This window comes from Pteropus alecto, unplaced genomic scaffold (genome assembly GCF_000325575.1).
Source record: "Pteropus alecto unplaced genomic scaffold, ASM32557v1 scaffold61, whole genome shotgun sequence".
Taxonomy (NCBI): Eukaryota; Metazoa; Chordata; class Mammalia; order Chiroptera; family Pteropodidae; genus Pteropus; species Pteropus alecto.
In genome coordinates this window covers 15,304,916-15,330,969 of record NW_006434835.1, presented here as the reverse complement: position 1 = coordinate 15,330,969, position 26,054 = coordinate 15,304,916, and the positions used below count along the sequence as shown (strand labels likewise).

The 26,054-nt window shown below is 34.6% G+C and overlaps 1 protein-coding gene across 3 annotated transcripts in view; it reads left to right on the top strand.

Moving 5' to 3' along the window:
- Nucleotides 1-26,054, top strand: part of ASXL2 (additional sex combs like 2, transcriptional regulator) — a 106,109-nt gene that overhangs the window by 40,582 nt on the left and 39,473 nt on the right. For all 3 annotated transcript variants that reach the window (XM_015588184.2, XM_015588183.2, XM_006910290.3), the window contains 2 exons: nucleotides 15,937-16,045; nucleotides 19,386-19,536. In XM_015588184.2, the coding sequence (XP_015443670.1) occupies nucleotides 15,968-16,045; nucleotides 19,386-19,536 (229 nt within the window). In that variant the 5' untranslated portion in view covers nucleotides 15,937-15,967. The remainder of the gene's footprint in view (nucleotides 1-15,936; nucleotides 16,046-19,385; nucleotides 19,537-26,054) is intronic.

The window sequence follows — 26,054 nt, the reverse complement described above, 5'->3', positions numbered from 1 at the left end:
AAAACAGTTTGAAGACTCTAATTCACTAAAGTACGATGAATTAGATGCTACTTTTTACATTTAAAATCTACATTTGTTATTTCTTTTTGAAAAGTGGATTAGTTGTTAACCCAAATGGACTTCTTGTTGGAAGAATTATAGGTATATGGCCAATGGAAAGCAAGTAAAATGTTTTAATGAAAGAGTTTATAATAATATAAAAATTTTCAGTGAATTTAAAACCTACCAAGTCTATTTATAGTGATTCCTAAACTCACTATTTCTCAACACGAGGGTGCTGTTGAGTTCAGTTTTGTTCTTTGTGCTGACAGGTAAGCATGTCATAAAAATCAGTTCTTGGTTTTAAAGTTATTTAGTTTAGAATTTTTAGTTTGTATGTGGATAATGACGATTCTGTGTGTGTGTATATGAATAAGTAAGCGTATCATGTGATTAAAGATTCTTAAAAGTTTATTATCTTTTTACATTTAAAATTGACCTGAAATAAGGCTTTCAGGCATCTCTTTGGGGAACTAGATGATTCTACATTTCTTTTAACCTTGAAACTCTGAGTCTGTTATTTAATCCTATTGAAATTCAAGGGATTGAGCTTGGAAGGATAAATATAGAGTGTATAATAGTTCAGTCAGGGATAGAGAAGCTGATTAAGTCCTAGTTTTGACAAGGCTATTCTGTAGGAGAGTGTACAGAAAAATGAACACAAGATTGGGATTAAAGTAGGGGTTAGGCCGGGTAATCTACTATTGCAAGGGGGAATATCTTTAGGATTAAATAAATTAGGCTGATGAAGTCCCTTAAAGCTCTTTATCAAAAGCTCGAAATGGGGGTAATAACTATTGGAGGACAGTGGTAAATTTTGAGATTGGACTGTAAAAGTTTATTATATTAAATTTCTTTAGATTGGTTGCAGAAAAGGATGCTAGTGAGGAAAGACCAAAAATCTGAAAGGCAGTAGTAGACTTCAGGGTTTCATAAAGTACTTAAAGGACTGGCATATGGGATAATGAACAAATAATGTTAGCCACCACCCCCCCGCCCCCCACCGCCCCATTATAAAGGTAATTTATTGCAAGGTCATTTTGGAAAATTCAAACAGTCCAGAAAATCACAAAGAGGAAGGAAAGATCCTCCCAGATTTTTCCACTGTGATAACCAGTGATTTCCAGCATGAAATCAGGAGTTATAAGAATACATATTTGGCTTAGCTTAAGGAACAATTTATGAATAATTGGAAATGCTTGCGGACATAGTGAGTCTCCACCACATTATATGCTTGTGTGAAAAGACTAGATAATTACTTGTTTGCGATGTTTTAGGAGGGGATATAAGCATCTGTAAGTAAATGAACTAGATGACCTATGAAGCTCCTTGTCAACCTATGGATTTATCTGATTCTTGTCCATAGGAGGTTGCATCAGAGTGATGATTGTGTAAACTGGGAGTAAGATAAAAATATTTAAAAGTTGTAGGATGTTATTTGACTCAGCATTTCTACTTTTGGGTATATGCATAAAAGAATTGAAAGCAGGGACTTGAATACATATTTTACACCAATATTCATGGTAGCATTATTCGCAATAGGTGCAAAAGATGGAAACAGTCCAAATGTCCATTGATGGATGAATGGATAAACAAAATGTGTCATATACATTCAATGGAATATTATTAAGCCTTATAAAAGGAAATTCTGATATACACTACAATATGGATGAACTTTGAAGATATACTCAGTGAAATAAACCAGACACAGGAGGACAAATATTGTATGATTCCGTTTATATATGGACCTATTATAGTCATATTGATAGAGACAGGAAGTAGAAAGGTGGTTGCCAGGGGCTAGGTGTAGGGGAGTTGTTTGATAGGTATAGAGTTTCAGTTTTGCAAGATAAAAAGAGTTCTGGAGCTTAGTTGTGTAGCAGTATGAATGTACTCAAGTATAAGTGAACTGTACACTTTGAAATAGTTAAGATGGTAAATTTATATTAATCTATATTTTACCACAATAAAAAAATGTAGGATTTTGTTGTTATTTGAGTCAGGCACAGTTTTATTTACTGTGGGAAAAGCAATTATTGTGTTTTATTAGTAGGAAATTATAGAACATCTCCCCAAGTTAGAGGGGATGAGCAGAGGTACTTTAAATTTTCTTAGATGGTAGTAAATGTTTATTTTGCCCTGTGCGGTTTAAAATCTAGGCAGTGATATAAGGTTGTAGACATGAAGGATAAGAATATGAATTTTTATTAATTTCTGCATGCAATGTGATAATACAGAATTGGAATAACAACTGAGTAATTCTTTTAAGACTGCCAGCAAGGCCCTTTAGAATTAGGAAGGCTATAGATGAGACAGAACAAGCTAAAGATATTTGCTGAGAGTTGCTGGACCTTGTATATTTATAAACACTGTTACAGACTTTAAATACAGTTTTAGTTTGTAATTTCAAGCTCCAGAAAGAAACTAAAAATGAAAGAAACCCGTAGCGAAATTGTCAAGACTTTCAATGGAGAAATTAGGCATGATTAGTTATGGAAAAACTTATCAGTTATTTTTTGCAAGAGAGCTCTTTCAAAAAAAGTACCAAATTATAAAACATTAAGAATGAACATTTTGCTGCAGGTACTACTGTATTGACAGTTGAATATATTCTTATAATCCAGTAGGATTGGTCACTGACAAAGTAAAAAGCATAGTAAGTTCTAAACCTAAATTTCTGATTTTGTTCAGTTCTTGATTGATAGCAAAATTGTAAATGTGGCTGAAGTTTTCGTATTACTGCACATTTGCAATTTGTGCTAACTTGCCTCATCTCTCTGGTGGGAAGGAAATATCAGTTAATCATAAATTAAATGATACTGTAGTGTGTGTGTGTATGTACTAGGAAATAGAGACCATATCATTTGGCTCTGCTCAGTCTCAGTTCAGTTATTTTTACAGTAAAATACAAGAATATGTGCTAATGGAAACTTCCACTTCCGTTTTTATATCACCAACAGTTGCCATTGTGCTGTTATATGATAACTCTTTGGTAAATGTTCAGTGAATGAGAAACCAAGTTAACTTCTTTTCCACATTGTCATTTTTTTTTTTTTTACAGTAGAAAAGAAAAGTTTTATTAGAAAGGAAAGTATATTTCTAGATGTGGAAGCAGGCCTGAGCAAGAGAAGCGTAACTCAAAAGGCCCACATTGTCATTTTTAAAAAAACTACTGAGGCATAGTTTATATACCATAAACTTCATCCATTCTAAATGTACAATTCAGTGATTTTAAGTAAATTTACTAAGCTGTGCAATGCAACCATTGCCATAGTCAAGCTTTAGAATATTTCCATCTCCTCAATAAGATTCCTCATACCTGTATATAGTTAATACTTGTTCCTACTGCCAGTCCCTAAATTACTTTCTGTCTCTGTAGATTGGCCATTTCTGGACATTTCACATAACTGGAACCATGTAATATATTGTCTTTTGAGGTTAATCTGTATTATACTTTTTATCAGTACTTCATACTGTTTCATTGGTTCATGTTGTTTTTATAGACTTTTCTTATACTATTTGTGTTCTTAGCTTTTTATTCAACTTTTTAATTTCAGACTTTAAGAAAAGTTGCAGAAGTAGTACAAAGAATTTTTATAAAGCTTTCATCTAGATTCCCCAAATGTTAACATTTTATATACTACTTTATCATTCTACCTATCTACCTCCTTCCTTTCCTCCCTACCTAGTGTTTCCGAAATGTCTGAGATTAAGTTGTAGACATGATGCACCACCTTTAAACACTCCAGAGTATATTTTCTAAAGACAAATATATTCTTTTACATAACCACAGTGCAAGTATCAAAATCAGGATATTAACATTGATATTACTATCAAATCAGCAGACTTTATTCACATTTGGTAATTCTGCTGATGTCCTCCTGATCCAGGATCACATGTTCATTTTCATTGAGTTTTTGTGTGTCTCTATGTCTTCTTTAACCTGAAAGCATTCTTTAGTCTTTGTCTTTAATGACCTCGAAATTTTTAGAGTGCAGGCCAGCTATTTTGTAGACTGTCAGTTTGGATATGTCTGATATTTTCTTATGATTAGACTCAGGTGCATTTTTGGCAGGAATTTCACAGAAGCGGTATGTCATTTTTACTAAATCATATCAGGAGGCACTGTTTTCAATTTATTCCATTATCGGTGTTGATAACTCTTGGTTTATGTGATGTCTGCCAAGTTTCTCCACTGTAAAAGTATAATTTTTTCTTTTGTAATTAATAAGCATTTGTGGAAGGAGAGATACTTTGAGACTATGTATGTAGATCTCATTGTACCTTTTTGCCCACTGGTTTCAGCATCTCATTAGCTTTCTATTGCTGCTTAACAATATTACCACAAACTTAGCTTTAAACAACATACATTTATTGTCTCAGTTTTTTTGTGTGTGTGTCAGAAATCTAGGCATGACTTTACTGGGTCTCCTGCAAGGCCGTAATCAAGGTGTTGGCCAGGGCTAGGTTCTTGTCTGAAGGCTTAATGAGAGAAGGATCCACTATGAAGCTCAACAGGTTGTTGGCAGGATTCAGATCCTTGGGGCTTATCAGGCTGAGGTCCTCAGTTCCCCGCTAGCTTTTGAGTTCTTTTGAGAACTCAGGCTGCCCTGAGTTCTTTACCACTTGAGCCTCCCCAACCTACATGCTTCCTCAGAGTCACCTCTCAAGGACACTGTAATCTTATGTAATAGTCACTGAAGTGACATCCCACTACATTTGCTGTATTTTATTGGTTAGAAGCAACTCACAGGTCCCACCCGCATTCAAGGCGGGGAGTGTGTGCGTGCGGGGGATATTGCACAGGAATGTGGGGCTAACCGAGGGTCATTTTAGAGTTTGTCTGCCGCAACATCCACTGATAATACTTGCTTGAAATGTGATTGCCACATAGGTGATTTTCTAATTCCATCATTTCTTCTATATTTGTTAATTAGAATTCTACTCAACAAATTCTCTTCTATTCATTGATTTGTTCATTTATTTATATCAGTGTAAACTCATAGATTATCTTATTTTCATAGATTACCTTATTTTATTCTCTGGATTATTTTCTACTATAATTTATTTTATTGCTTGAGGATAAGTAGCAGTTTAGTCCCTACACAAACATTATTAAGTGGTCTTTATTTAGCATGGGTATCTCAACAGTTGTGAGGTGTAATGAATCATTTGTCTAAATATACTTTAGATTATCTAAATATCTAGTAATCTAAATATACTTTAGATTAAAGGTAAATTTTAACACATAAGTTATTCTGTTATAGGTTTGTAATTCTATTTAGAAATATATTTCAATATAACACGCTTTAAAGTTATCAAAATGTGATTGCTTTTCTGTTGATACTCTTTAAGTAAAAAGTATTTTTTTCCCTAAAGTCATTACTATATAATTGAAATGATTAAAAATTTTGGTGATATGATCTAAACATACTCATTCTAAAACCACTAGATCTTCCTGCCTTCTTCATCTTTGCCTTGTCTCTTGATCTTTGAATGTTACGTATAGGTATCCCCTTTCTTTGTATTCGTGGGCATTTGTGACTGACTCTCTTTTTGAGTGTGTCCCTTCTTGTACTTGGTCAACAAATACCTTGCTATTCACTTCCTCTTTGACTGGAGGAAGTCTTTCACTTCAATCTAAATACAGTTAGTTTCCTTCTATTACCTGCAGTTCTAGTTTTCGTTTTGTTTTTAATAGCTTGCCCTGTGACAAAGGAAGTGATTTCGAAAAAGAGCCTTACTCTTTCAGAAGTTACACTGTTTTGTAATTCATGTACTTTTGGACTATTTAATACTTTGTAAAAGTGATACCTGATAACACCCCCCTAAACAAACCACAAAGTTAATAATGAAAGAAATGTACAGTGGAAAAAGAATTCTGTAATTCAGCAACCAAAACCATTGTTTATTGCATTTAATTGAAGAAACTAAGAAAATTGGTAGGCATCAGTTTTTTCACTGAAGTATATTGATATGTTTTATTTACTTCATTTAGGTTATTAATTCCCAAATGATCTCTGACATTGAAGGAAAAGAAAATAGAAAAATTCTGAGGATGCGTTGTCATTTTTAAAATGAAAGTTGAAAAAATAGAAAACATTTACATTTCTCTTATTAATTGCAACTGTTTACCTTTTCCCCCTTTTTAAACCATTTTATCCATTCCTGATTGTTTATTTTGGTGCATTTCTTTGTTGGCTAGATTTAAGTTTTTTTTTCTCCTGAGTTTTGGGCTGACTAATGTCTTTCTATTGCTTCTTTGTTTGAGTGACGTCTTGGCTAAATATACATTTTTTTTGTTAACTTTTCTTAAGGATTTTGTTTACTATCTTTTGGTATTGCGTATTGCTAAGAAAGCAGTTGTTCCTGAGTTATACAGGGCTTATTTTTATTGGTCAGTTTTTGCTGCATAACAATGTCAAAATTTCACCAGCTTATAACAAAAAATAGTTCCTTTTCTTCCTCATGTGTTTAGATTTCCTGGGATTCGGTTATTGTTGCCTAGGCTTGGCTCCAGGCTGTGGATCGTTCTCTGTTCTGGAATCAGTGGCCTGTTGTCAGGGCAGTTTCAGGAGTTAGCTAAATATGCAAGCACATTTTAGCTTCTCTTTCTGTCATGTCTATAATTTCATTGACTAAATCAAGTCTTGTAGCCAAGCCCAGGAAAATATATTTCACTTATTCTAATGTACTACAAGGTGACATGATAGAGGGAGTAGATGATAAATAGAAAACAAATTTAATTTAAAACTTTTGCTTTTCATGCCTAGATCTTGGCTTGATTCTTAATTCTTAAAGTTCAAGATTTAGAAAAAAATCAAGATAAATGTTTCTGAGTATTTGAGTACTTAAGTTAGTCTGTACAGGTTTGAGTAGCACCTTGCTTTTTCTTATGTGTTATACGTCATTGCGTTGGCTTTGACTTCCGGTGACTTTATCATTGAATGATGTTCACAATATCCTGTCCTCAACAGCCCTGCTCAGCTCTTACAGATTCATGCCTATGGTTTCTTTTACGGAGTTAATCCATTTCATGTTTGGTCTTCCTCTTTTCCTGCTGCCCTCTATTTGCCCCCAAATTATTGTCTTTTCTAAAGAACCCTGCCCTCTCATGATGTGCTCAAAGTAGGACAGTTTCAGTTTTATCATTTTTGCCTTCAGTGATGTTTCGGGCTTAATTTACTCTGGGACCCATTGGTTCGTCTTCCTGGCAGTCCAGGATATCCGTAGGGCTCTCCTCCAACACATTTCAAATGAATTCATTTTTTCCTGTCTGCCTTCTTCATTGTCCTACTATCCATAGATACTAATTGGGAGCATGAGGGTGTGAATAATCTTAACTTTGGTCTCTAATGACACATCTTTGCTGAGTGATCTTTCCTAATTCTTCCATTGCTGCCCTCTGAGTCTCAGCCTTTTCTTGATTTCTTGGCTGCAGTCTCCATTTGAATTGATGACTGAACCAAGGTAAGCAATATCTTTAACAATTTTAATGTCTTTATTGTCCACGTTAAAGTCGTGTATTTCTTCTGTCATTGTGACTTTTGTCTTCTTAATGTTCAAATGCAGTCCTGCTTTGACACGTTCTTCTTTCACTTTCATCACAAGTTTCAAATCGTTATTTCTGCCAGTAAGTTGGTATCATTATCTTAAGTTATTGATATTCTGCCACCAATTTCACTCTTCCTTTCTCTGAGTCTAGCCCAGTTTTTCATATGATATGTTCTACATAAAATTTAAACAGATAAGGAGATAAAATGCATCCTTGTCTGACCCCTTTGGCTACAGTAAATCATTCTGTCTCCATATTCTGTCTTGACGGTGGCTTCCTGTCCACAGTGCAGGTTGTGCATCAGGACAGTTGAGTGCTGAGGCGTGCCCATGTCTTTCAGAGCCACCCATAGCTCTTTCTGATCAACACAGTTAGAGGCTTTCCTGTAGTCTATAAAATAGACTGACCTTATGAAATTTTTGGAGCACTCCAATATCCAGTGAATGCGCACAATTAGATCTTGAGTGCCTCTTCCTTTTATGAATCTGGCTTGAAGAACCAGCATTTCTTGTTCCATTTAAGGTAGAAATTCCCTTCTAGTTCTTGAATATTCTGGCAGTGGTCTCTTGTTTTCCCTTTCCTGTTCTAGTCTACCTCTTTACGTTGACTGTTATAATAGTTCTCTTTGTTTTTTTCTTGATAGTCTGCATTCAGGATTCTAACCCTGCTTTTGGCACCTTTTGCTTGTCTCTAACAATTTTTAGTGTTTCTTCTGTCATCCATCTCAATTTTTCTTTTTATTTCTCGCATTGTTTTCCCTAATAATTTTTCTAGTTTCAGTCCACAGTTCTTCTGGTTCTTGGTCAGTTAAGTTTATCAATGCAAATCTGTTTTTTTATGTGGACTTTTAATTCATCAGAAATGTTACTTACATTATATTTTGGCACTTGATTCTCCTAGTGTTCTTCAGCTTTACTCTAATGTTTGATATTAACAGTTTGTGGTCAGTACCACAGTCTGCTCCTGGCCTTGTTTGGGGAGACAATACACCTTCTCCATCTTCTGCTTCCAGGTACATAGTCTCATGTCTGTGTGGGCCACCTGATGATGTCTGTGTAGGCCACCTGATGATGTCTGTGTATACAGTTGCCTGTTCAGTTGTTTGAAGCTTGTGTTTGCAACAAGTTCTTGACTTTACAGAAATCTCCAAGCCAATCTCTTGCTTCATTTCTGACCCCAGTCCAAAATTTCCAGCAACATTTGATTCTGCTTTATTTCCTACTTTTGCATTCTAGTCACCTGTAATTATCAGCACATCTTGTTTTGGCATGTGATCGATTTCTTGGATATGTGCATAAAAGCTTTCAGTTTCATCTTCAGCCTCTGTAGTAGGACCGTAGACTTGAATGATAGTTATGTTAATATGCCTCTTCTTACATTATCATATTATTATCTTATTCATAAACAATATTTTCTCATTGGTAGGAGAGATTTGTTACCTTTGAATATTCTCCTATACTTATCTTCTGTTTCTCTTTCATATCCGTCAGTTTGGGTGCTTTGACCTAGGTATTTTTTTTACCAGTTAAGATATTTTTAGTTGTAAATAACAAGAAATGCAATATAAATTGGGTTAGATATTAAATTACTCATGTAACATAAGTGGAAAAAAAAAACAGGCAAAACTTGATTTAGGTATCCCAGCAGTTGGATCAGTGTCTCAGCTCTGCTTCCTTCATTTTTGTTCCATTTTCATCAGGCTCATCCATCATACTTTCAGGATTACACTTGTAGGTCCTGGAGCCTATATGCTTTTGGGTTCAAATGTAGATGAGAGGAGAGAATCTGCTTCCCAGAGAGTTTAAATGAAATCACACATTGAATCTGGCTGGCCCACAATGTAGTCACACATTAAATTGTTTTCATTACATTATACGTAGTTATAAATTATATGTATTTAGGAGAAGTGTTGGTTTTTATTCAATATTGGAGTGACTTCCTCAAACAAGAGACATTAAGGCTGAAATCTTTAGAGTGATTTGAAGCTTGCGAGGAGAAAAGATGAGGGTTATCACTACAAGCCGAAGTATTAGCTCCCGTAAAGGCCAAGAAGTCAGAAGAATTATAAGATTCAAAATGGAAAGAATGCTAGAGCACAGACGATGTAAGAGAATGGTCATGGTTAGATCACACTGATAACTCTGGACTTTATTCTAAGATACATTATGATATCATGGATGAAATTTAAGCTGGGCAGAGGTGTCATGATTGTGATTTTTTTTTTTTTTTGGTATGTGTTTTTAAAAGTCACTCTGGCTTCAGAGTGGGAGGTTGATGGGGGTGAGGGTGAAATTGCTATCGCTTGAGATAGGTAACACTGGAACACCATGGGAGTGGAGTCGGGAAGCAAGTTGTTAAGGTCACTACTGCAGTTCCTGAATGTCATTTCTGTGACTTATACTTTGTCCCAAATTACAAAGTAGGTAGTATTACTTCCTTTATGAAATAGAGACGAGAAAATCTTTTGGAATTGAGAAAATTAAGATTAAGTATATTTAAAATGACTCACTCAGGGCCATAATGAGATCCGAATTCAGACTGGTATGAATACATAAACCTGGTTCTTTTTGCCATGCAAGTGATGTCTCCTTTTATGAGTTACCGTTTTTGCTTTATCTGAACAGTGTAATCATAGATGTCAGGTCTTTCAGCCCTACTAACTACTGCCTGGGAACTTCTTTTACTGCAGAGAGAACAAAATAAGGCTATATGACTATTCTTGGGCCTTGTAAATGAAACACCTGAGTATTTTTCCTTACGTGAGGTAGGTTTAGCGTAAACTTAGAGTGTCATGTTTGTTCCTTTCCTTAAAAGAACATCCTCCTCTTCCACTTCTTCAACTCCGATCTCTTGAGCATGGACAAGAAAAATTAGAAGCTGTATTGTCTCATGATAGTTACGTAATCTTTTGAGGTATTCTTGCTTCAACTGCTTTGGCTGTTAGGACTTACTTCATAGCATGTTTACAGTTGACCCTCAAACAACATGGATTTGAGCTGTACAGTCCACTTTATGTGTGGATTTTTTTCAATAAATATCTGTACTGTTTTTGATCTGCGGTTGGGTGTCTGTGGATGTGGAGGGCTGACTCTGTGCATTGATCTACACTATTTTTTATAGGGGATTTTGTATCTGTGAGGATCCTGGAACCAATCCCCTGCATATAGCAAAACTTAAGTTTTGGGAAGTAAAAAGTTACACATGGATTTTCGACTGCAGCAGGGTGGGGGATCAGTTCCTCTAACCCCTACATTGTTCAAGAGTCAACTGTACTTGACTACATTGGTATTGATCTCAGTACCAGAGTTTATATCACTCATGCAGATGATGCCTGTTTCTTCAAGTTATTCAGTTATTTTTATTTATGTAATTCCGGAGTTACTTCCCTCGAAGATATATTCCTGCCATTATGATCAGTGTGTCTTATTTTTACTTCTCTGCCATTGCTTCATTAAAATTAAACACTGGACTCTCTTTTTGTAATTTTTCTGAAATAAAATCTAAATTTTTGTCTTAAATGGTACAGTGTTCTGTATATCTTGTGGATTTTTCAAAACTTTCTTATTTCCTTCAAAGGAAAATTATACCCAGACTTGCAAGGAAAATATTATGATGGTATCTGTATCTCTTTCACCACATCTTTTCACCAGATGTGTGTGCCATTTACTTTAATTTTATTGGTTTTACTATTAAGGGTTTTATTGGTTTGGTTTGGGTTGGGGTTTTGTTTTGTTTTGATTCTGGCACCTAAACCCTAAACCAGATTGTTTGTTTCTCTCCGACTTAAAGCACTTTGTATATACAGATCTGTAGTCTATTTCATAATTCCCAAATTCAAAATGCTTAAAAAAGTTTTTTCCATACAGTTGTTACCAAAACACATTTGACAACACTTCTCCTGAACTGACATGAAACTGTATATAATCTTTGTTTACCCCACTTAGTGTGACTTATTCATATATTAAACTGTATTTAATTATGGGATGCTGGTGGTAGTACATCACATATGGCGTATTGTGTTACCTTTCTAAAATCTAGAAGATTTTTATGTCTGAAATATTTGGCCTTCAGTTTGCATCAGGGATTGTGGACTTGTGTGTATATTAATAGCACTGATTAAATTGCAGTGTGCTGTGGTTACTTGTTCCCTTGTCTTTTCTCTTTTAGATTCTGAAAACTTTCTAAGAAAGCTTTCCCCTTTAGATCCACAGACCCTAGTTTATTGGCATAAACAGGATGGATACTTACTATTGAAATTGAATACCATTAGTTGGGACAAACTTTTACCAGATAGGTTATTGAACTACACATTATAGCATGTTTTTGTTTGTTTGTTTGTGTTTTCACTTAGTTATATGTTCTTTTTAAATGGTCTCTTTCCTGTTTCTTTTTTTTCTCATTGGAATTTTGGCTTCACTCTTTACTAATTAATGTGCTCTTGAACAGCTTACCTAATTCTCTATATATGTTAGTTTTTTGTTAATGGTTAAATAATTTTGCCTGTCTCAAAAGAATTGTGAAGGCTAAACAGAATGCTTCTTGGAATCTAGCACTTCTTTTACTGTTAATGTAGCTGTTATTGTTTTATATTCTGTTGGTTACTTTACTAACATATGGTCAACCATTCCCGTATTAATAGACTTCGAAGTCATTTTCGGTGTTTTGATACTTTTAATGATGCTGTGGCTGATCTTTGCATATATGACCCTAAGTTCTTGTGGCCTTATTTTTGTAGGATTAAAGTGAGATTGTTGGATCAGTGACCTCTAATATTTTTTATTTTAATGGATACTTCCATGTTACATTTCTAAGTCAGAATTGAGAAATTAGAGGGTGGAGTGGGGGCAGGTGGCAGTTGTTAGTCCCACCAACAGTCTGTAAGAGTGCCCATTTGCCTATATCCTTACCAGCAATGGATTTTATCAATTCGTTTTTAAAAATTTTAAAGTAGTTATAAGTCGACAGGAAATTATAAAAATAATCCCATGTATACCTCCCCCAGCTTCCTCTAGTGGTCACATCTTACATAACTATAGTACAATACTGCTAAGATTTTAATCCATTCGATTTCTCCCAGTCTAATGGTATATTGATTTAATTTGTTTTCCTTTGACCACTATTAAGTTTGGGCTTCTTTTCATGTGTTCTGTTGGCCATTTACATTGCATGTTTTATGATCATTTGTTCATATCGTTTATCCATTTTTTCTGTTTGGTGGTTTGTGTTTTCTTAAAAGAGGCTCTTAGGATTATTAATTTTTTTTTCTGGCATTTGCTTTGCAGTGACCTGTTTCAGCTTGTATACATTTATCACTTTGTTGATCATATTATTTTTATTTAGTCTATATGTTTCTTTTTTTAAAAAATTTTTAAGGTTTTCTCTCATGTAGAAAAGTTTCTGTATCTGTAGGTTATACTATTTTCTTTTAATACCTTTTACTCTTTACATTTTGGCCTTTAATCTATTTGGAATATGTTTTTGTATATATTGTGAGAATTATTTCCCCCAGATGTACAACATGAGAAGCCATCACTACTTATTAAATAAACTTTTATTTAGGACTCTCAGGTCTTGTGACTTAAATGCTCAACAAAATTCCCAAGGCAAGGCTTGATACAATGGCAAAAGTAATACTGCTGAAAAATATGTTGCTGTTTACCTCTTTTTCTCAGTTCTGTCTCTTTTGGTGTTGAATTTTTCCCGGTAATCCTTACTTAGGTCTCTATTGTCTGTCCTGCGTGTTATGCCACCCCAGTTCCAGATACTTCCCTCATAGTCACATGATGACTATGGAAGTTTTCGGAATTACTTCATACTACTCAGCGGAAGAGTCTCTTTCTGACACTTCCCTGAAAAGAAAGTTTCTTTTCCCTAATACCCAAGTAAACAGCACCTTAGATTGTTGGCCGGATTGAGTCATGTGTCTGTTCCTGATTTTGTCACTGTAGGGGTGGGGAGTAGGATGCATACAGAAATGCCGGTTGGCTTTTCCAACCAGGAAATGCTTGCTTAACCGTTTGGACTTACACCTGTGATAAGCATGGGGTTAATAAGTCCATCTCAATCACTTGAGGGAGAGTGGGAGAGGGATAATGTTTCATGGGAAATTTTAGGTACTGTCTCTAGAAGAAGAGGGAACAGATGCCAAGTAATCAAACCACAGGTGGAACCATAGGTGACTATATAATGACACTGTTTTTCTTCCTACTACACATATATAGTACCTTTTACATTTATTATGATCTGTTTCTGCATCTTCTATTTTGTTCTACCAACAGTCTATAACAGTGCTCATTTGCCTATTTATTCTGTCCCAGAAATATAGTGCTTCAATAATAGTGACTTAGAGTATATTTTAATACCTTCTTAAGCAGTTCTCCCATAATTTTTTCCCCTAGAAATTTCTTGGCAATTTTTAGATATTTATTGATATAAACTTTGGGATTCTAACTAGAATTATATTATGTATATTTTTAATATGGAAATAACCAAATTAGATAAACATAAGTATGAAAATCAACCTAGAGACACTCAAATCTTTCTTCAGCAAAAAGTTTTTATTTATTTTCTTTGTTGTCCTCTATCTTCTTTCTAGTGTTTGATCCTCAACACTTTCACATTACCCAAAGACAGCCAAATGTATGTAATATATATAATGTTTACCACAATCATTTTTATCCCTGGCTAGCATTATACTTACCTGTGGAGCTTTTTAAAAATATATATGCTCTGAGTCCCATCCCAAAATTTATACATTAGAACCACTAGAGGAAAAAAGTGCTTTTCTAAAAAGCTACTTGTGAGATTCAGATACAGTATCAGGTTTGAAACCCATTGATTTTCAGGTCATAAAATACCATATCTGAAAGGAATCTGACTTCTGTTCAAAATAACACTTTGAGAGCTACTGGAATTTTAGAATGCATCAAGAGTCTAGTTAAGCTGGTGGAGTTTAAAGAAGCAAATAACTGTTACAGATGTTCTAGGGCATTTAATTAAAAAAAGAAAAATCAAGCCACTGAGCTCTAAGAAAATGCATGTCATTTTTCTGAAACTCCTTAAATTAAGAATAATAAAGTCACTAACACAGGAAAAAACAGATAAAACTAGAAAATTAAATACAAGAAAGTAAAAGCACAGCTATTTGGGGGAATTGTATACAAGGACAAACAACCTTAAGAATAATCTTGAGTGTAACAGTACACCTAGCACAATAAATGATATCTATCATAACTGAAAATGGTTAACAATATGTTGATGAAATAAGGACAGTCATTAAAAGTGGTTAAAATACCCAAGATTAGCAGCAGCTTCTGGTAGGCTTATTAGGGTTGTTGAGTCATACTGGCAGAGAACTAACTGAGAGAGAGAAGAGCTAGAAATGTGCAAATAATCTGCCTTATCCCTAAGATTTTGTGAGAATTTTCGTTTTAAATTTAAAGTTGCCACACATCTCCATTTATATTGCTGCTTGTTTTGTTAGATAATTACAAAAAGATAGGAAAATGAAATCTGATTACAATTAGGAAAGTAATTATATTTTTTACAGGCAATTTATTATATACCTAAAACCCTAGACAATATGGGAAATATATGTTAGAATTAGTAAACATTTAACCAAGTTGCTTCATAGAAGATAAATAACTATTCCAAAGCCTACTTTTAAGTGATCTCGTGATAGGTCTGAATACAAGAGATCATCGCGGGGTACACAAATATGGAATCATTATGTTATACACATGAAACTGTTTCTTATTTTTTTTGCGATACATGTTAATTATATTGCAATAAAAAATAAGTAAAAAGAGACCATGGAAGTGTGTCTGTTTCACAGATCAGATTTAATCTACTGTAGCAGTAGACAAGATATTAATGTTTTTTATTTGGATGTGTGTATTCCTTTCCCCTCTGTTTTACTTCTGGACATTTAAAACTTGTGCTAACTGAAATCGCCTTTTTTAAAAAAAATTTTTTGGTTTCACTGAGATATAATTGACAAAACTGTAAATTAAATAGACTCTTTATATAATATATTTGTGATACTTCTGAAACAAATTTTTCTTAGCTTAAATGTTAGATACTGGATGAAGATTAAGAAAATTAAAGAATTATTATTGTTTTCTTAGATGTGTGGGAGTGAATTCTATATTCATTTTCTCCATGGCAGCTTTTCTGTGGATTGATAGACTTTATAGTTTATAAAAAGTATTTATGTCAAATGACTGTTGACCAGTTAATTTTATCTTAGGTCAGTGTTACATTGGATATTTAGAGACAGAAACTAATCATTGTGTTCATTGTCTTCTTCTTCTTCTTTTTTGTTTTTTTTTTTTCTTTTGCAGTGGGACTTCCCCTCTTGCATGCTTGAATGCAATGCTGCATACAAACTCCCGAGGTGAAGAGGGCATCTTCTATAAGGTTCCAGGTAGAATGGGAGTATACACTTTGAAGGTAAATATTTTTGTTAGAGAGTCATTTAAAGGTAAAAACATGAAGTGACTATATAATAGAGACAGAATTCTATTCTCAAAGAGCTTATTATCAGGAAGAGAAATAATATTTTCCACCCTGTATTCAATATATTTTTTTATTAATCTGTAACTATCTGTACGTAGATCAGAGAAGTAAATTTATATTTTATTCTTTATCATAACACTATCTCGAAAGGGTGAAGTGAAAATGACTTCCAGTAGCTTTATCAAAGGCTTCACAACATTCGAATAATAATGAGTGTTACAGAGGAGCATACAACCTTGATGCTTTATGTTACTTTCTCATTTAATTCTTTGTTACAATTCAGAATTGTTCCTGTTATTCCCTTTCTATAATTGAGAAAGGTGAAGTTCAGAAGATTGGATTTTTTTGTCCAGTGTTGGCCAAATAGTATCACAACAGAATCTGAACCCAGATCTGACTGAATTCCCAAGCCCATGTTTTTTTTTACCACAGCAAGCTTGCTAATTTCTTATTCCTGCACTTAGAAAGGGCCTTGACCTCAGTGTCCTTTCAGTTACAAACAGGAAAACCAACTCAAATGAACTTGAGTAAAACAATTTATTAGTTCTCATAACTGAAAGTTCTAGGAAACTCTTCCTGGGTCTAGGAGCTGAAATGATGTTATCAGGGATTGGTAACAGTTGATAACAGGGATGTTATCAGGTCTCTTTACTGTCTTTTGGCTTCATTCTCAGGCATGTTCTCTCGTTGTACTTGACTTCATTCCCAACCCCCATTCTGCAAACTGTATGTTCAGAGAGCCAAGAGTCTTAGGAACTAAAGCAGAAGCCCTTCTGTTAGTTTTGATTTGGCTTAACTGATTTGGCTTGGCCCATATTATCTGTACCTGAATGATCACCTTTGCCAAATGTACTGATCTACTTATTGGCCACTCTTAGGTTCATGATCACCCTTGATGTGAGGTTGAGGGTAAGCCCATTCAAGCCAGATAAATTGAGGAGAGGTGTTGTTTCCCAAAGGAAATTTATCAGCAGGAGAATTAATGGTTAGTATGCAATGACAATGTCCGTGTATGTGGGACTCTGTCCCCTCTTTCTGCTTTAGCTTTGAGCTGTAGTCATCCATTTGTTCAGTGGTTATGTGAAGCCCACTGACATTAAAAAGATCTCACTTACCTATAATACCTCTTTTTTTTATACTTTGTTGAACCTCCTGAGGTTACAGAGCTATAGTCCCACATGGAGCTTTCTGCGTTTCTTTTAGAGTTAAGCTGTTCTAGACTTTCTATATTGTTAATAACATTTACTAAATACATAGTCTTTGCTGGACACTGTAGAGGCTTGAAAGAAGGATAAAGTGTGGTCCCTGAGTTCTTGAAGCTCACATAGTTATTGAAATAATTGCACACTGACAAAAACACTATAATATACTGTACTATAAAGCACTGTGATAGAATAGAGAAATAAAGATTAATTTTGAATAATGGAATTTAGAAAGTTTTTGTGTTTGTTTTGTTGTTAACTTTTAAACTTGTAAGATATGAGTTGAACTTGACAGGTAAGTAATGTGAAGAAGGGCCTTCCAGGACAAGGGAATAGCTTAAGCAGAGGCACCGACAAAATGATTCAGAGTGGGTTTGGAAGCAGAGTAAATCGGAGTGGTTAGACCATGATCTGCATGTGGGCCAGCGTGGTAAAGAGTAAGGGTTGGGGTGAATGTTAGGTAAAGATCAAACTTTGGAGGCTTTTAAAAACCGGACTGAGCAGTTTGAGAGAGAAAGAGAGGAGGGGCTGGGGAGAGTGTGTGTGTTGAGAAGATACCAGAGGTTTTGGGAGCATAGCATGGTCAACTCTGTATTTAGGGAGATAAGTAGAATATGTTTAGGGATGGAGCAGGAAAACTTGTCAAAAAGATGGTTATGGTTGTTTGGAAGAGAGAATTGGCCCGAAATATGAGCATAGTAAAAGAAAGGGAGGCAAAAGACATTAGAGAAATAAAATATATACTTTTTGGAGCGGGTGAAGGGGTGAAATAATTCTAAGATTCGGGGCATTAGCAGTTGATCCTGGAGGGAATCACAAGTTTAAGAAAAGAAGTTAGTTATATTTGAATTTAAAATACTTGTTGAACCTTCAGGTTAAGAAGTATGGCTGGCAACTAACTCTGTAAAAGTTGTTTTGTATTTTGAAGGTAGAATAGAAAAATATGGGGTATGTATTTTAAGAAAGCGTATAACAAGAATGGCATTAGAGTATAAACATAAGTGGAAAATAACAGTTCCTGACTAGATCAGAGTTTACTGTCTTAGCTACATTATGAGTACCAGTTGTAGGTAGAAGGGTCAAATGTCAAAATTAATTTTTATCTGATTATAAAAATTATGTAGGAAAATAAAAAAAATATTGAGAGGGAAAAAGAATCAAAATATTGAGAGGAAAAATAACTTAGAAATAACATTAATGTGTTTATATGTGTATGTTTTTGTATACTACATAAATACATAGAGCTCATATTTATTGAGCTCTTATCATATGCCAGGAATTATTCTAAGCATTTTACATTTATTAATTCATTTAATTTCAGAGTGATCTTTTAAGGTAGGTACTATTATCCTTTTGGACAGGGAAACCGAGGCATGAGAGGTTAAGAATTTGACCAAGGCTACACAGTTAGGAAAATATAAAGCCAGAATTTAAACCCAGAAAGTCTTAATTTCTTAGTTCTTGATCGTTCAACTATCTTGTTGTATCACTCACATACTATGCTGACACAGCTATCCTTTCTGACTAACATCCTCACCATCCAGTGCAGAAACCAAAGATTCACATGATTAAAAAAAAAAGAATTTCTTTTATGTTTGATTCTTGCTACTTAATAACCAATAATCAGGAACCAGTTAGATTCAAATAATATATTATCCCTTGCTATCCGGTTCTTAATTGAATTCACAATACATGATACTAACATACACAAATACATACATATTTTACATGGATGATGGATGTACACGTTTCACAAAATTGTTCTTACATAGTTTTTTTTTTATCCTGAATATTTAATCATTTACTTTTTTGTCTAATTTAAGCCTCTAGTTTTGCCTGCATGTGATTGTCATGTGAAACTTTTACCTTTGGATATAGATGGAAACATTAGCTAATTTGACCCTAAGAAGAGAGATGACAGGAATTCAGAAAATATTGCTAGTTCTGCTTTTCAATCCTATAATACTAAAAATTAATCAGCACAATTAATTTGCAACAATGCATATCAGAGATTTAATTCTTATTTGCTGTAATGGTAATGCTTAATCCTAATTGGATGCCTACGTTTTCAGAAAGATGTGCCGGATGGGGTGAAAGAGCTATCAGAAGGTTCAGAAGAAAGCAGTGATGGTCAGTCAGATTCTCAGAGTTCTGAGAACAGCAGCAGCAGCAGTGATGGTGGCAGCAACAAGGAGGGAAAAAAGAGCAGGTGGAAAAGGAAAGGTAAATCCACCTGATCCCTCTATAAAGTACTGAATGCTATAGGGCAAATGCCTCTGTTGGTAGTTCTCTTTTTTCAGACCCCAGATCAGTCAGTCTCTTTACCTTACCCTTTAAATCAGTACTGTCCGATCAAATTTCTTGTACTCATGGAAATGTTCTATCTCAATGCTGTCCAACCCAACACAGTAGCCACTAGCTACATGTGTCTAGTGAGCACTTGAAATATGGCTAGTGCAACCAAAGAACTGAATTTTTAATTTTAACTTAAATTTATAAATAGCCACATGTGGCTAGTGGCTACCAAATTGGACAACATGGTTCTAGATTTGACTTGGGTTTATTTTCAGCTCTTGGCCATCTGTAGCCTTTTATTAGGATGCTCTCATTTTATTTGCCTTTTTAATCCTCTCTTTCTAAAATTTGAGCACTTATTACTCTAACACCTCTTTCCTTACTAGGAAAAGAATGCTTTTCATTCCTATTAGCAAAGACTAAATTTAGTCTGGTGGTCTTTGCTCTGATCCTCTGCTTGGTGTCTGCTTCACAGTTTACCCAAAAAACTTTCTTTAAAGAATAATGTCTTCATTGCTGTAGCTTCCCTGGGATGGATTTTCCACTTAAGGATACATTGTATTGCCTGTTCTTTCTAATTATCTGTAGCTTCTTGTCAGTCTTGAAAAGGGAAAATTGTTTTTATCCAGATATTAGTAAATTTTGCCATATATGGCAAGGCAGATTATAAGCCAACTCATAGTGCGGTGCCTTTGTAAGAACTGATACAAATTTTTTTTTGCTCTGGACTAATTTTCCAGAGCAAAATAGACATCTAAGAGTTTTCCTAGCTTGGATATCCTCTAAAGTGGGAGTTTTAGATGAGCTGTCTTTGGATCTAGAAGCTAGAGTTATGTTTGTTAGAATACTTGACTCATTAAGTGCCTTTAAAACTATCAGTATAGAACTATATTAGAAAAATAGTCTTATTCATTATCATCCTTATGTTCATGTGTGTGCTACTCCTGGAGAGAATTGAGGAGTTTTGCTTTAAGATCACAACCACTTAGAGAGCAACCCAGACCTCAACTGTTGGAAACAAATGAAATAAAGACAAGACAGTCAGGACCTCTGACCAGTATTCTGATATATATTTTTAAAGTAACCCCTGTCAGTAGTGAAAGGAGGTGCGGTCCAGAGCCTTCTATTCCTGTATGCACTAAGGACCTTTTTTGGAAGGGTGGAGCCAAACGTGTTAAGGCCTGTCTCTCCTCTGTGTCTCCCCACTTTAAACTTAAAAAAAAAATAAGTTTGGATCTAAGATTAGGAACCAAGCCAAGTCATCAGGCTTAAGAAACAGTTAGTAAGTTTCATAATTTATGGATGTGGCTAGAAACAGGGAAATCAGTATTAAAGGAGCCCAAGCAGATAAATTGGAAACAAAATCATGGTCTTGGAGGTCTTCACTTTTCAGTAGCCACATATGCTACAGTAGCTGTTTTGAGTAGTGGTTGTTACATGGTTGTTAAAGGCTCTCTCAAAGAATTTAAGATAAATGTTTTATGACACAGGAAGATCTAAGAAATAGCAATAGGACCCCGTTGTTGGTAGCTTAATAGGTAGATTAAAATAACATAATCTTGTCCAACACTTGACATAATAATAGAAGATACTAACAGCAAGGTAATAGCAAATTCAGAATTGTGGTCCAGATAAATTATTTTTGAACTGCTTTTGATTCATTATTCTCAAATTGTTAACAATATTGAATATTTAACCTCAGTTTACATTATGTTGAGATGTTCTATAAATTTTATTTTTGATTGTAGTTAGTCTTAAACTGGGAATAGAATGAGCAGTATGTGGTGTTTGGAATATGGAGATGAAAAGTACACATGTCAGCATATGGGATTCGTGTTTACTCTAGCAGCTCTGGTATTCTTAAGAAGTGGATAAATACTGAGCTACCAATAATGAAGAAGGATTTAGTCTCATAGAATGTGCTTCTCTCATTCATGAGTCATGCACATGGCATATGGCATAGATATGTACATTTTTAGTTGTGTATTTATGACTGTTTTTGTAGTCTTGTGCAAATTAAAGTGGAAAACTTGTAGTTAGCAGTGATAGTAGCAGCATGCAGCAAAGCAGTTCCAAATTAGTTGCAGTTGTTAATAAAGGTAAAGCAAACTGTGCCTAATCCTTTTTCTTATTTAGGGGTTTTACACTCAATCTGACATCACTTTATTTCAAATGCATTGTAAGACAGGAAGAACATTGAGATAGTATCAAAACCCACTTCCTTTTATGTACAAAAATAAAGAGCTCTGACAGCAAAACTGATAGTTCTAGTTGAAAATCGATAGAAACTCGATATAGGTATACCTTTCAGCTAAATAGGAACAGAAAACGGAACGTTGAAATTCAGTCCAGTATTAAAACTAGCTTATTGATTTCCATATAAAGTGGAAGAACTTAGAAGTTTGTAGTTTTGGTTTCTAACTTTCAGACAGGAAACAATGTTCAGAGAAGAGCTTTATGGAATTCCAAGCCAAGGTAAGATGGAATAACTCCAGAAAAATGATTAAACTCAACTTTTTCTGTTGCTTTTTTAAGTGAAGTCTCTGCCCTTTCTCCAAATTAAAATATAAATGTTGCAGCATGAAGCAACTGCAAAAGTATTATTTTTATCTTCTGATAGAGAAAAGTTTGTTAGATTTTGGTCTGCTTTTAAACTGTCTTAAGAAAAAATTATATATGTGAAATGTACCTTTTCACCTATAAGGAATTACTAATTCTTTCCAGGAGCATGATGTAATATTAATTTTACTGCTTGTTTAGAACTGAATCAAATTTGATACATATTGTGTTTGGAGTTATTTCAAATACCATAGACCTCCCAGCCTTCTAACATTATTTATATATGTGTTAAGTTACTGAATGGGGGTGATTATGTATAAAAATGTCTTTAAAAAGTGTACAGGGGAGAAAAACTCTTTTAGGCAAAGTTAACTTATGTGGGGAGAGACCCTTGGGAGTGATGTTCTCTTCTCCTTTGGGGTGGTTGGTGGCTGAGTTGGAGGTTTTAGCTCTGTTATGTATTAAATATGGCTATACTACTAAGACCTGGATAGTTAGGGTACTCAGATGCAAAGGAAGGTGTTCAGGTATGGCCTCTCCATCTTTGGTTAGGTGACTGTTTTAATATCATCAAGAGCCACAGTCTGCCCAGTTCAGAGTAGACTGCACTCATTGTGGGAAGAAGGGACATAGAATTATAAATAAAATGGCCTGTTACTTCTGGAAATGAAATTTCTCTAAAGAAAGACTATTGTGAAAATAAGAATTTTCCCTTAAGAGAGGATTACTATTTTTGAAGATTAAAACAATTTTGGAAACTTCAATTTATATCAGTCTTTCAGTTATTAATCCTCAACTATATACAGCTAAGTTTTAGTTTTGATATTACTGTTCCATTATTTCTGATGGTCTCTCTTCAGAAGGGCTCATTGAATGTTTTCAGGATAAAATAAAATATTGTCAGTGATTATTTACTAAAGCTTTAAATTCAAGTGTAACTAATATGAATACTGCATATGTTTTAGACTTGTTCAGCATAATAATCACCTGTTGAAATTGAAGATTCTCAGTGGTATAATGTATCTGAAAAGTAGTACTTTGTGAATGTATACTCCCTGGGTGGTGCATAAATATCCAACAACCTGAAACTATTTCAATGAACTATGTAAAACTGGCTCTAAGGAGCACAAGTTCTAAAATTTGTTTTAAATATTTTTTCTGAAAACACTTAATTTTAAGCTTAAAAAGTCATTTCTCTACTAGGTTGCCCTGTGCTTTTTTGGGGTGACATTTTTTTTTAAAGTCAAATAATAAGTAACTGCTGATCTTTGGAACAGAATTTGTTAATTTTTTGTTACGCTATATGCATATATGAAAGCGTTTTTGTTTCTAATCAGAGTATATTTTTAAATGAGTGCTTTTAATCTATTGGAAGACCAGTAGATCAAGATGTAATCTTGACAAGTGTTGTTTAGGCTGTTAGTTTACCAAAGAAACATCTCTATTGAAACTATTTGCTACACTCAGCCTTTCTCCAGTATGTACTCTTTGCTAGGTATTTGAGAAACCAATTTGAATAAGATATGGGCCTCACCTATATCTAGAGGTATAGAAAAATAAGCAGATCATTAGAGAATAACTCAGTAACGTGTTTATATTTGTCATATTATGACAGCATTAATGAAAAGAGTAGTTAACTTTACCTGGGTGTAAGGTATTATATGAGCTATAGAAAATTTTAATATACTATCCTTTCCTCTAGTGAAGACAATATATGATAGGAAAAAAATATATGAAGGCAAGAAGGTGGAAGCATGTGTACAGTATTTTCAGGAAGCAAGAGGAAGGAAAGTTTGGTTGAAAGGGGATTTGTAGAAAAAGAAGGGAAAAGAAGTTGGGATCAGATTGTTATTTTTAGTGCCAATAGGTTGTAGGAGTACATAATTTCTTAGAAAAATTAAGGTATATAGTACGGATCAGAGAATGGCAACACTGCTGACTCAGATTTTCATAGCCATATAACCAAGAGGTACAAGATTTTGTTTCCAGACCTTTTTCTATTGATTTTATCCTGTTGTCCATTTAGTATTTGAGTTAATATACTAGTTTCTTTGATTTGTTTTCTGCTCACCAGTGTTTATGTGAGTTCAGTTTATTTCTAACCACTGGTATATAGGTTGAAAGAATTCATTTCCATTCTACTATCTCAGTTCTTATGCAGCATACTTCATTTTATTATGCTTTGCTTTATTGCGCTTTACAGATACGTTTTTTACAAATTGAAGGTTTATTTGAAGGTAAATGGCAAGTCTATCATTGCCATTTTTCCAACAACATATGCTCTCTGTGCCACATTTTGGTAATTCTCATAGTATTTCAGACTTTTTCATCATTCATATACTTGCTGTGGCGATCTGTGAAGTTACTATTGTAATTGTTTGGGGGCATCACTAACTCTATCCATGTAAGATGGCAATCTTAATAAATGTACGTGTGTTATGACCGCTCTACCAACTGGCTATTTCCTGTCTCTCTCCCTCTCCTTGGGCCTCCTTATTCCCTGAGACACAATAATATTGAAAGTAGGCTAACTAATAATCCTACAGTGGCCATTAAGTATTCAAGTGAAAGGAGGAGTCTCACACCTCTCACTTTAAATCAAAGCTAGAAATGATTAAGCTTAATGAGGGAGGCATGTGGAAAGCCAAGGTAGGCCAAAAGGTAGGTCTCTTCCAGCGAATAGTTAGCCAAGTTGTGAAGGCAAGGGCAAAGTTCATGAAAATAAAACGTGCTACTCCAGTGAACACACAAATGATGAGAAAGTGAAACAATTTTATTGCAGATATGGAGAAAGTTTTAGTGGTCCAGATAGAAGATCAAACCAACCACAGTATTCCCTTATACCAAAGCCTAATCCAGAGCAAGGCCCTAACTCTCTTTAACTCTGTGAAAGCCAAGAGAGGTGAGGAAACTGCAGAAGAAAAGTTTGAAGCCAGCAGTGGTTGATTCATGAAGTTTAAGGAAAGAGGCCAACTCTGTAACAGAAAAGTGCAAGGTGAAGCAGCAAGTGCTGATGTAGAAGCTGCAGCAAGTTATCCAGAAGATCTAGGTAAGGTAATTAATGAAGGTGGCTATACAAGAGATTTTCAGTGTTGATAAAACAGCCTTATATTGGAAGAAGATGCCACCTAGGACTTCTCATAGCTAGAGAAGAGAAGTCAATACCTGGCTTCAAAGGACAGGTTGACTTGACTCTCTTGTTACGGGCTAATGCAGCTGTGACTTGAAGTTGAAGCCAGTGCTCAGTTAGCATTCCAAAAATCCTCTGGCCCTTAAGAATTATGCTAAATTTTCTCTACCTATGCTCTATAAATGGAACAACAAAGCCCAATGATAGCAAATCTGTTTACAACATAGTTTATTGAATGTTTTAAGTCCACTATTGAGACCTACTACTCAGAAAAAAAAGATTCCTTTCAAAATATTACTGCTCATTGACAGTGCACCTAGTCACCCAAGGGCTCTGAAGGAGATGTACAGTGAGATTAATGTTTTCATGCCTGCTGAAAAACAACATCCATTCTGCAGCCCATGGATCAAGGAGTAATTTTGACTTTTAAGTATTATTATTTAATAAATACATTTCAAAAAGAAAAAAAATGCATTTTATAAGGCTGCCATAAATGATTCCTCTGATGGATCTGGGCAAAGAAAATTGAAAACCTTCTGGAAAGGATTCACCATTCTAGATACCATTAAGAACATTTCATGATATATGAGAACAGGTCAACATCAACATAAACAGAAGTTTGGAAGAAGTTGATTTCAACCCTTGGAGATGACTTGAGGGGTTCAAGATGTCAGTAGAGGAAGTAACTGCAGATCTGGTGGCAATAGCAAGATAACTAGAATTAGAAATGGAGCCTGGAGACATGACTGAACAGCTG